Here is a 12,545-nt window from a genome sequence, read left to right on the forward strand (position 1 = left end):
AAAAATATATTTGTTTAAATCACATTGCCAAAGTTTCTGAGGAGGCAGGAACTGTTACACCAGAAAGCTTGTTTATTTGCAACTTGTTAGTATAATTCCCTAAGTATGTACAAGATAATATATATATTGTTTAATAAATCATTATTGTTTAATCATTCCCTAAGTATATACAAGATAATATATATATTGTTTAATCATTATTGTTTAATCACAAAAGTTTAATAAATACACAATAGGATAAATGATTTGTTTTCCTTGTGTCAGAGAGCTCCTGTGTCAACTTGAGTGAGACTAGTGTTGAGGACTTCAGCCTTTGCAAGTCCTGAAGGATGCTTGTCACTCCCACCAACAGCTTGAAGGGACTCTTCCTGCTGCTAAACTGCTTAACAATATCCTTCCTGCTCAAAATTCTTGCCTTACAATCTTCTTACTTGAAAACTCTTGTACCCTTTTCTCGCTGCATTCTTCCTGCTGTTGACTGCTTGACAATTATTCCTGCTTAAAATTCTTGCCTTACAATCTTCTTACTTGAAAACTCTTGTACCCTTTTCTCGCTGCATTCTTCCTGCTGTTAACTGCTTGACAATTATTCCTGCTTAAAATTCTTGCCTTACAATCTTCTTACAACTTGACTCTTCCTTGATTGCAATGAAAAATTCCTTGACTCCTCTTGTCAGGCTTACAGGTAGCAAGACTCGGCCCCTCTTCCTGATTAAACACCTCGTCAGGCTTACAGGTAGTGACACAGCCTCTCTTCCTGATGAAACTCTACTCCCTGATCACAATGAAGTATGTCAGGCCTGATGTGGTAGAGATTGCTGTGGGCAACTGTTCATGGGATGGAGTGAAGCAGCACACGTCACACCTGCAAGGGAAACGGACCATTAGCTCCTAGACACATGAAGCTTGTATGTGCTGAGATCCTTAATGTTTGATAATTGATTCATTACAAAACAACCTTTGAAAAGAATGAGGCGTGGAAAAGGTGCCGAGATTCTTAGTATGAGATGTTTGGGGATTGGTTGCCTAAAAGACTATGACTGGACAAACATGATACGAAAAAACCGGGCAAGTTTGAAAAGTACAATGCACTATGCAAGAAATGTGTCGATATTTTGTGAATTGCGTCAAAAATTCAGTCACATTCAAGAAAGGAAATTTGAAAAGCATAGCAGTATGACAGACAAGAAACTGAAAAATGTGCCTTAAATAAATACTTCCCAATTATATTTGAAGGATGATTGAAATTCGCATGGCATCATAAATTTCAATAGCACGACATTATATACATATTAGAAGTTTAAAAGACGAACCTGATGGATAATTTCACCTTCCCCAACACTGCCTCGATCACATGGTATCCTGGCAACGGGAACAGCGAGGAGGCAGCTGAATTCACACCTGTATATCAATCAACTTTGCCTCGGTGCTGATTGGCCAAGGAGGAGCCTGTGGGAGAGAGAGAGAGCCTTTGTTAAGTCACCCCTATAAATGTAAAGCACACGAAATCTATAGTTGTAATAAATTTAATATTGCAGAAGGGTAGCGACATTGTGAGTAGGAAAGACAGGAGAGGCGAGGAAAGAATCAGCTTGATCCTGGAGAAGTGAAAATATAATCTCGAGGATAAACTTATGAATAAAACTTCTAATTTGAAAAGAATAATAATTTAAAACTTTCTGCTCACACCTTCGAAGTTTATTATTGCTATTCATGGTCAGTTTATGGTTCCAGAGATACGTTTTTGAAACCCACTTTAGAAAAATATACGAGGAAATAAAACAGTATAAGAAAAAAATATATATATATCACATGAATAACAAATTAGGAAAATAAGTATTAGAAATCCAACTTCGAGCTGAATTGATAAAAAAAATAAAAGAAAAATCTGGTTTAATACAACAAAGCATTAATAGACAAGTTTAATGTAAATTTAGAAGGTTAATGTGTGTGTGTGTGTGTGTGTGTGTGTGTGTGTGTGTGAGGAGTTGTGTCTTTTTGAGTGTCTCCAGATTTTTGAGTGTGTCGTCACCAGATTTTTGAGTGCATGAGCATTCTAATGGTTGAATGAATTCGTGTTTATGTGCGTGAGTGTGTGGGAGCGGGCGTGAGTGTGTGGGCGCGGGCGTAAGTGTATGTGTGGGCGCGGGCGTAAGTGTATGTGTGGGAGCGGGCTTGTGTGTGTGTGGGCGCGGGCGTTTGAGGGCGTGGACGCGGGCGTGTGAGTGCATGGAGGCGGGCGTGTGAGTGCATGGAGGCAGGCGTGTGAGTGCATGGAGGCGGGCGTGAGTGCGTGTGTGGAGGCGGGCGTGAGTGCGTGCGTGGAGGTGGGCGTGAGTGCGTGCGTGGACGCGGGCGTGAGTGCGTGCGTGGACGTGGGCGTGAGTGCGTGCGTAGACGTGGGCGTGAGTGCGTGCGTAGACGCAGGCGTGAGTGCGTGGAGACGGGCGTGAGTGCGTGCGTGGAGGTGGGCGTGAGTGCGTGCGTGGACGCGGGCGTGAGTGCGTGCGTGGACGTGGGCGTGAGTGCGTGCGTGGACGTGGGCGTGAGTGCGTGCGTAGACGCAGGCGTGAGTGCGTGGAGACGGGCGTGAGTGCGTGCGTGGTGGGCGTGAGTGCGTGCGTGGACGCGGGCGTGAGTGCGTGCGTGGACGTGGGCGTGAGTGCGTGCGTGGACGTGGGCGTGAGTGCGTGCGTAGACGCAGGCGTGAGTGCGTGGAGACGGGCGTGAGTGCGTGCGTGGAGGTGGGCGTGAGTGCGTGGAGGCGGGCGTGAGTGCGTGCGTGGAGGTGGGCGTGAGTGCGTGCGTGGACGCGGGCGTGAGTGCGTGCGTGGACGCAGGCGTGAGTGCGTGGAGACGGGCGTGAGTGCGTGCGTGGAGGTGGGCGTGAGTGCGTGCGTGGACGCGGGCGTGAGTGCGTGCGTGGACGCAGGCGTGAGTGCGTGGAGGCGGGCGTGAGTGCGTGCGTGGACGCGGGCGTGAGTGCGTGCGTGGACGTGGGCGTGAGTGCGTGCGTGGACGTGGGCGTGAGTGCGTGCGTAGACGCAGGCGTGAGTGCGTGGAGACGGGCGTGAGTGCGTGCGTGGAGGTGGGCGTGAGTGCGTGCGTGGACGCGGGCGTGAGTGCGTGCGTGGACGCAGGCGTGAGTGCGTGGAGACGGGCGTGAGTGCGTGCGTGGAGGTGGGCGTGAGTGCGTGCGTGGACGCGGGCGTGAGTGCGTGCGTGGACGCAGGCGTGAGTGCGTGGAGGCGGGCGTGAGTGCGTGCGTGGAGGTGGGCGTGAGTGCGTGCGTGGACGCGGGCGTGAGTGCGTGCGTGGACGCGGGCGTGAGTGCGTGCGTGGACGCAGGCGTGAGTGCGTGGAGACGGGCGTGAGTGCGTGCGTGGTGGGCGTGAGTGCGTGCGTGGACGCGGGCGTGAGTGCGTGCGTGGACGCAGGCGTGAGTGCGTGGAGACGGGCGTGAGTGCGTGGAGGTGGGCGTGAGTGCGTGTGTGGACGCGGGCGCGAGTGCGTGGAGGCGGGCGTGAGTGCGTGCGTGGACGCGGGCGTGAGTGCGTGGCCGCGGGCGTGTGAGTGCGTGGAGGCGGGCGTGAGTGCGTGCGCGGACGCGGGCGTGAATGCGTGCGTGGACGCGGGCGTGAGTGCGTGCGTGGACGCAGGCGTGAGTGCGTGGAGGCGGGCGTGAGTGCGTGCGTGGACGCAGGCGTTTGAGGGCATGGACGCGGGCGTGAGTGTGTGGGCGCGGACGTGTGAGTATGTGGGCGCGGGCGGGCGTGAGTGTGTGGGCGCAGGCTTGTGAGTACGTGGACGTGGGCGTTTGATGGCGTGGACGCGGACCTGTGAGGGCGAGGGCATGAGGGCGAGGGCGCGGACGTGTGAGAGTGTGGGCGTGGAAATGGGCGTATTTGTGTGATCCTCCTAAGTGTTGGTGTGTGTGCCTTACTACTTAATAAAGTTAGTGAGCCAGGTGACCGAGCACGTGGCGCGCGGGGCATTTAAAGCCCTTTAATAATGGTAAATAAAGGCGATTTAAAAATATGAGGAAGAATGGCATCAACTTGTGGTGCTCATAGAAAACGTAAGATATGTTAAGGGAGACTATGATATTTAATAACTTAATTTTAATCTTAGTCGAAAAGTGTTATTTTTAAGGTATGCCCTCCCCTTAAAGGTAGGTGTGTGTGTGTGTGTGTGTGTGTTGTGTGTTGTGTGTGTGTGTGTGTGTGTGTGTGTGTTGTGTGTGTGTGTGTGTGTGCAACAAATATAAACGTACATAAAAAGATAATGAATGAATGAAAGTAATGAGCAATGGTACTTAAGCCAATTACCACTTACCACAGCGAACAAGTCGAGGGAACACAAGGCAGCGGCCACAGACATACCAATCTATCAGTCTTGCGTATTCATAAATAAATAATCTCGACTTCTCCCTTAATTCTCACCTCAATAAGTTAGTCACACGTCAGATCACCTGGACAAACATGCAGCTTCCTACTTAACAAGCTTATTTACGCTGACTGCAGTCTAATCACTCACGCAGCTTAATCGTGGCCAGTATCAGTTAGGTTAGGTTAGGTTAGGTTAGGTTAGGTTAGGTTAGGTTATTTATTATTTCCCCCTGGACATAGAAATAGCTTAACATCTGTTCAGCATATTTAATTCTCACCTGATAAGCTTAACTACGTCACCTGAGCAGTGTTATAATCACCATCTGGCCTAATCACACGTAACCAACCTCACTAGGCTAACCTAATCAGCTCACCTAATCACTAACAACGTGGCTAGCCTAATCACCACGTATGGGCAGACCTACCCCAATCACACCTAACATAATCCTCACCTATTCAAGCTAATTATTCAGAGTCTTACGAGTTACGCATTTAATTCCACCCAGTGAGTATTAATTTAACATAATCATTGCAAAACTTATCATTTAAATTCCTTCAAGAGCTGCGTCAAGCCACAAGACCTGCACCGTGACCTCTCACCGCCGCTGCTACTGGTGAAGTGAACTGAGCGGACATGACACGCTGAAAGACTTAACGAACCATATTTTGAAACAGTTAGGTGTGTCTCTAATACTAATGACTCTAATGAAGGTTGTACTGGTTTTGAAAGATGTTTTTTTTTGTTTTTATGGTTCTAGTGACAGATTAATATGTTTGCTATTTTATTAACAGGAGAAACGCATTGGAGAACTTGGTCCAATCAGGTTAGAAGAATTGGAACCGGAAAATTAAGTGTCACATTGAAGGGGAAGTGTTCAAATCGCTAGTTAAACCCGCATTGTCATAAGATACGGAGACGTAGCCAATAGGGAAAGCAGATAGAACCCTAAGGGTGAAGCAGTGAGGTGCTGCAGGTCACACAGTGGCTCGGAAATTGAAATATTCAGGTTTTCGACGAGCCAGGGAGCTGCAACACATCACCTGCTCAACAGCTAAACACTGAAGAAGAAAAATGACAACAAGAACAAGGACAAAATAGAACAAATGAAGGAAGGAACAGAAATACTTGACAAAAACACACACACACACACACACACACACACACACACACACACACACACACACACACACACACACACACACAAACACACACGTACCTTCCCTAAAGAGTCGAGTGCCGCTGTGTGGCTCTCTCCAAGTGCCACATACCCAATTGGTTCAGAATAAGAGGCAAAATTCGGCACCAACGCTGGGGTGTCACTGAGAGAGAGAGAGAGAGAGAGAGAGAGAGAGAGAGAGAGAGAGAGAGAGAGAGAGAGAGAGAGAAATTGGTTAGTCTTAGGCTTATATAATTTAATTCATGTTTGTTTAGAATTATTCATCATCATTATTATTATTATTATTATTATTATTATCATTATTCAGTTTGTTTTTCTTGATTATAAATAAAAGAATATACTTTATGTACACTACTACTACTACTACTACTACTACTACTACTACTACTATTACTACTTTTCTTCCTCTTCCTCTTCCTCCCACCACCCAAACACACACACACACACACACACACCTAACAAGAGGATCACCCTTGGGAGTATAGCCCAGTTGACCCTGCTTGTTTGACCCCCACAACAGCAGGTAGCCGGCCTGGGTCATGGCAGCAGAGTGGTGACCCGCAGCGGCCAGCAGGACTAAGAGGGTGCCAGCCAAGGAGGTCACCAGGGCAGGGTCCTTCTGGGGCCCCTGTCAGTGTCTAAGTGCCAACTGGCCCAAGGTATTTTGTCACCATCTGAAACACACAAAAGCAAAAAATAAATAAATAATGATGATAACACACACACACACACACACACATATATACAGACATACACACAGACATACATACATACAGACACCCACCAGCAGTCAAGGCAAGGGTGTGGTTGGCGCCACAGGCCAGCTGCACTGTCACCTTCCTGGCCAGACTCTTGACAAGCTTGCGTGTGGCGGTGTGACTGTCGCAGGAGTTGACGCCAAGCTGACCGTACCCATTGTCACCCCGTGCCTAGATCTGAGGAGAGAGGGAGAGGTGGGAGGGAGGGAGAGGGAGAGGGAGAGGGAGAGGGAGAGGGAGAGAGAGAGAGAGAGAGAGAGAGAAAGAGAGAGAGAGAACTAAGACCTAATCTAACAAAACCCAACTTAACTTAAGATATAATATAACTTTAAAGAGAGAGAGGGAGAGTGAGAGGGGAGATTAGAGAGAGAGGGAGAGGGAGAGAACCTAACCTGTCTAGGAGAAATAATTTGAATATACAGTAAAATCCCTCTCATCCGGCATTCCAGTATCCGGCAGCTTCAAGTATCCGGCACATTTTTCCCTGAGCCTTAAAATCAATAAAAAATCAATCTGTACTCACAAAATTGATTAAAATTCCCGCACAAGGCATACTCTGTCCCCTGGCCACCACAGCGCACTGCTTGGCGCCACCCGCGGCCCGCTGCACTGTGTTTACCGAGTGACTCAGTCCCGCGTGTGCACTGTTTATGACCTGACGCCAAACAACAAAATTATTTCTACTCTTTCACACACACACACACACACACACACATCACAGGCTCTCTCTCTCTCTCTCTCTCTCTCTCTCTCTCTCTCTCTCTCTCTCTCTCTCTCTCTCTCACCAGGCCCCAGGAGGTGAGAGCAAGAGAGTGCTGGTCTCCGGCTGCCACCTGAACGATGCTGTAGTTCTGTAGCTCATCAATTAATTCTGCAGGTGAGAGAACAGGTGGTGAGGAGGAGAAAGTGCTATTGGACTGTTGTGTGCTTATGGTGGTGTGGTGGTAGTAGTAGTAGTAGTAGTAGTGGTAGTAGTAGTAGTAGTAGTAGTAGTAGTAGTAGTAGTAGGTTCATTACATTCCAAGCACAGTACATAAATAAATAAATAAATAAATAAGTAAATAAATATGATCAAAAAATAAGAAAACAACAACAACAACAACAACAACAACCACATAAAAACTGATGACCGCAACCAGTCACCATGACCTCTAGTACAAGGGTCACACAGGGCCACCACACTGCGACCTGACACAAACATAAACAAGACACCTTTTATGCATGAATTACAAGTGACCTATGACCCAACAGTGACCCACAGTGACCCACAGTGACCCAACAGTGACCCAACAGTGTCTTCACCTAGAACTGTGGAGTGTACAAGTGCCCAGCTGACACGTGGAGGTGCAGGTGTCAAGGCTAGGTCACATTAGGTCACCTGAACAGAGAGTGTAAGGGGGGGTGGCCTGGTGAAGGGAGGGGGGCCAGGTCAACCCTTAAATTGTGTGTAATAATGAAAATAATGATAACAGTGACCTCTCTCTCTCTCTCTCTCTCTCTCTTAGGTTAGGTTAGGTGTTTACTTGGCACTTTGGCGTGTACCGAGGTTCCCACACTGCCAAGGGCGGCGAGGGGGGCGTGGGGGGGGAGCACAGGGGCACATCCAAGGCTGCGTCACAAAACTTAGTGATTCTTTAAAGTGTAAACAAAACAATTCTCTTAAAACTACATTTATCTGGTAACTATGCACACACACACACACACACGCACTCACACATACACACGCACTCACACATACACACACACGCACACACACACATTTAACTAGGGAGAGGCGTCACTGGCTGCACAGGGAAGCAATTTAAGTGGTGTGAAATATCTTACTGGCGTTGTGTGGCGCCATCAACAAAGCAACACTATTTCTCAAGTAAGTAAGTATTATATCTCACTCAACACCATCTCAGGCACTCACCTTCCTGTATCTGGTGGTGTGTGCGTGTGTCTGTAGGTGTGGAGGAGCCCTTGAAAGCCAGCACCTTGTACACCTGGTTAAACATAAGATGCCTGGCCTGTAGATCCACGTTTTTTGGCGCGACTCTGTGGGCCGTCTCACTTCCCAGGGACAGTTTTTTTGTTTTTTACTAATTACACTGGTTTTTATATATATATTTATCGGTTTTCTAGGTTATGATGATTAATAAAGGTTATATTATTCGTTTTGCATAGGGTTTATCTTATACTAGTATTTTAAGATACCACAAGTTATAAAATCCCACATCTCTAATCTTTGCCTTTTTTTTCTTATTTACGCGACTTTTCCTTAATATTTTCCGGTATAAGATAATGTAAAATACTTAAAAGACTCCGTACTAGTTGTTTATTTATCAAAAGTAACCTCAATTAGTGAATTATAACGCGACCGTCCCTGTCTCAACACTGTACCATTATACAATGTTGACATCCTGAGGACTGTCTAAGAAAAATGCAATAAATTTAATCCTCTTCCTCTTCCTCGTCTTCCTCACCCTCATCCTCCTCTCTTCCCCTTCCTCCTCTGGCAGAAAAGGGATAAGAGGAGGAAGTAAACGAAAATAAAGAAAGGAATAAGGAAATACTGAATAAAGAAAGAAATAACGAATAATATGATTTAAAACTTTGTCCCTGTTATTTTCCTTCATTTAAATCCTACTCCTCCTCTTCTTCCTCCTCTTCTTCCTCATAATCTTCCTTTCTTCTTCCTTCTCAACATTACTCACCATTTTGTGGTTGTAAATGAAAGATTTATATATCATCTTGCGAACATTTTCAACACACACACACACACACACACACACACACTGCATAAGCATCTGTACAACGAAAGACAAGGCAACACACACACACACACACACACACACACACACACACACACACACACTGCATAAGCATATGTACAACGAAAGACAAGGCAACACACACACACACACACACACACACACACACACACACACACACACACACACACACACTGTATAAGCATATGTACAACGAAAGACAAGGCAACACACACACACACACACACACACACACACACACACACACACTGTATAAGCATATGTACAACGAAAGATAAGGCAACACACACACACACACACACACACACACACACACACACACATACACACCAGAAACACCTAGAAACACAATTTTACTCCCAAAAACACCTAGAAACCCAAAAAACACTTAAATAACACTTAATTTCCTTTCAAAACACCCAAAAAACACACATTTCTAGCCAAAAACTCTTAAAAACACTGAATTTCCTTTCAAAACACCCCAGAAGAGACAAACACCTACCCAAGGACAGCGAAAAAAAACAACAATTTCTACCCAAACAAACTTGAAAAACACCAAAATCTAAAAAAAAAAACAAAAAAATAAAAAATAATAATAAAAAACATCCCCTGCCTTTTTAAAACACCACAGAAACGGTGAATTCACTTAAAAAAAACACTGAAAGCACGACTATTCCCTTTCAAAACACCAAAAACTCTCACTTCTATTCCAAAATGCCTAGAAAAAAAAATTGCGTATTTAACTCAAAACACTTCATCTTATATTACAAGGCTGCCACATCACCACCACCACCACCACCACCACCACCACTACTACTACTACTGCTACTACAACTACTTTTGCTTAACTTTAAAACGCTGGAAATTCAGTGAAAATCTTTTCTTAATATTTCTTCTTTTCCTTCTCCTCTTCCTCCTTCCCTTCCCTCTTCTTCCTCCTCCTTCTTCATTTCTCCTTCTTTCCTCCTCTTTCTATTCTTCTCTATGCATGAAAACAGCTGGAAAATATAGGAAATAACACTAAATACTGATGGAAGGGCACTGGGAGGAGGGAAGGTCCAGGGTCTCGGTCCCCGGATGAAGGCGGCTGATGACGTCACGTCCGCCATATTTACGTTGCGCAAATGATTTTGAAAATGACCCCTCGCAAAAATGGAGCTAGGCCGGAATGCTTTACATATTATGAAAGGGCATAATTTTAAATTAATTCTGGACATATAAAAATATTCCAAGCTTCAGTGATAATAAAGCTATATTTAAATAACTATATGAAAAAGTGTTCGAACAAACGCGATAAAAAAATACATTCCAAAGTCCACAAATCTCATTTCTCACGAACACAATACACTTTAAAAAATCGAAACTATTTTTACAAACAATCAGAAGTTAACCGGAAGCTGAAATAAATAAATAAATAATTTATAAATGTCGACTTTTTGAGTGTTCAACGGGTCTAAAACCCCTCTAAAAGTCCACCTATTTCACTCAAAAGCATCATAACATATTTAAAAGACAATAAACGATTTTTTGAGCCCATAAAATCTTGCCTAGCTGCTGAAATAAAAAATCATGTTTGGCGGTATGAAAAATTTAACGGCAAACAGCAACACTTATTTACGCTGAAACAACCTCATAATCGACATGTTTCCCTTAACACTCGCACGCAAAGCACTCAAAACACCACCAAATATTTTTACAAACCATAAAATCTTAGTTAAAAAGCCTAAATATATAAGTTAAGAAAATAGAAAAAATATTGGAACCCGGGGTAGACTGGCAATCCATCATGGCGGCCGCGGGAGGGCTGGGGGGGGCCTCAGATGTAAACAAGATTGGCTATCTGTCTTTCCTTATTATTTGTGGTTGTTGTGAAGGTTATTTTTCTATTTTCTGGATTAATTTCAGCTGTGTGTATGCGTATGTGTGTGTGTCTGTGTGTGTGTGTGTGTGTGTGTGTCTATATATATATGTATGCGTATGTGTGTGTGTGTGTGTGTGTGTGTGTCCGCCTCTATTCCATGATAAATAGCATTATTTTCTCTTCTCTTCTCCCCTTTTGCTATTAAGTATCAAGTATTTTCCAGGTATTTCCAGTGTTTTCCAGGTAGTGTCGTAGGTTGAAGCCAGACCTCTGCTACCTGTCACTACTAAACTCACCTTAATTGACCTCCTGTGCCTCTGTGGTCCCGTTCCCTGGTGTTTAAATGAAAAGAGGACACACACACATCCGCACTGCACGGTGTTTCCCAGGTACACTGAGGAAGACAATAAAAAATAATAAATAAATAAAAAAAACATTCCCAAATCGTCTTGAGCAGTCTGCCTCCCTCCCTCGGTGAAGGAGGTGGAAACAAGCGGACCCTCACCATGGGGTACAACCGGATACTTTAATTATATGGCAGGAAATGCGAGGGTACATTGACTTTATAAGCGAATACAAATGAAAATATGTCACTTGAAGCACTGTGAGGTGTTAAGAGAGAGAGAGAGAGAGAGGGAGTCGGTTCCCCGCGCCAAATAGCCTATCACTTATAATTAAACCTTTAAATTGACGGAAACTCGAATAAAAGCATAGAAAACGAGAGGACTGAGTTTATAAGCGAACCTTAAAATTAATTAGAAGTTATGAAAGACACAGTAGACTGTTTATAATGATACTGAAGACTGAAAGAGTGAAAGGGTTAGCCTATCACTCACAATTTAACCATAAATTAATGAAAACTCCAGTAAAATCATAGAAAACGAGTTAACCAATATCTTCACTCTTTCACCACTATTCTGTCCACCTCCGCAATGCAAGAGTGAAGCAGTATATTCAGTCTTTCACCACTATTCTGTCCACCTCCCCAATGCAAGAGTGAAGCAGTATATTCAGTGTTTCACCACTATTCTGTCCACCTCCCTAATCAGTGTGTATCTGGCTGTGGTATAATTATAAGCATATACAAAGGAATATTTCAAAGATAAGGATGTGATTGACTAACGTAACACACACACAACAATTGGTTCTACTTCAAATTGATTTACTAACAATGTGTCTGTGATATATATGCACTGCCAAGAGCTTGTATATAGACTATGCTAACCTAACCTAACACACATATAATAAAATAAACAAATGTCATAGGATACATTTTTTATTTACAGATAAAGTCTATTTACAACACCACACAATGAAAAACATGAATACGATGGCTCAATCTATATTTACGTGGACTCTTGCAACCAAAACACCATGATATTCTGCATCACATGATAATAATAATAATAATAATAATAATAATAATAATAATAATAATAATAAGGCTAGCATGAGGAATGACTGATTATAATTCAACCAGCATTGGCAGATTTTATGATGAAATGTTGTTACAAGGTTTTATAGGCCTGTACCATCACCAGTTCGTTAATATAGGCTCTTTTTGAGGAGGCAGAGGCCAAGAGAAG

At 44.4% G+C, this 12,545-nt stretch overlaps 1 protein-coding gene across 6 annotated transcripts; it reads right to left on the reverse strand.

Annotated features, from left to right (window-relative positions):
• Positions 1 to 186: 186 nt before the first annotated feature.
• On the reverse strand, positions 187 to 11,562 carry LOC135096672 (uncharacterized). 6 transcript variants are annotated; one of them, XR_010264905.1, is made up of 9 exons: positions 11,256 to 11,562; positions 9,948 to 10,096; positions 7,110 to 7,195; positions 6,848 to 6,979; positions 6,351 to 6,501; positions 6,022 to 6,240; positions 5,606 to 5,708; positions 1,314 to 1,449; positions 187 to 865 (listed from the first exon to the last, which is right to left on the reverse strand). XR_010264905.1 is itself a non-coding variant. In XM_063998378.1 (8 exons), exons 1-4 carry the CDS (start codon positions 8,319 to 8,321, stop codon positions 6,496 to 6,498), a joined length of 309 nt encoding a protein of 102 aa, XP_063854448.1. In that variant the 5' UTR covers positions 8,322 to 9,911; the 3' UTR covers positions 187 to 865; positions 1,314 to 1,449; positions 5,606 to 5,708; positions 6,022 to 6,240; positions 6,351 to 6,495. The 6 variants fall into 6 exon arrangements, 1 of the variants encoding a protein (XP_063854448.1); XR_010264903.1 differs by lacking the exons at positions 9,948 to 10,096; positions 11,256 to 11,562 and adding exons at positions 7,848 to 7,933; positions 8,237 to 9,050; XR_010264901.1 differs by lacking the exon at positions 11,256 to 11,562 and having other exon boundaries at positions 9,948 to 10,210.
• Between the last annotated feature and the right edge of the window lie 983 nt (positions 11,563 to 12,545).

Source organism: Scylla paramamosain, unplaced genomic scaffold (genome assembly GCF_035594125.1).
Source record: "Scylla paramamosain isolate STU-SP2022 unplaced genomic scaffold, ASM3559412v1 Contig5, whole genome shotgun sequence".
Classification (NCBI taxonomy): domain Eukaryota; kingdom Metazoa; phylum Arthropoda; class Malacostraca; order Decapoda; family Portunidae; genus Scylla; species Scylla paramamosain.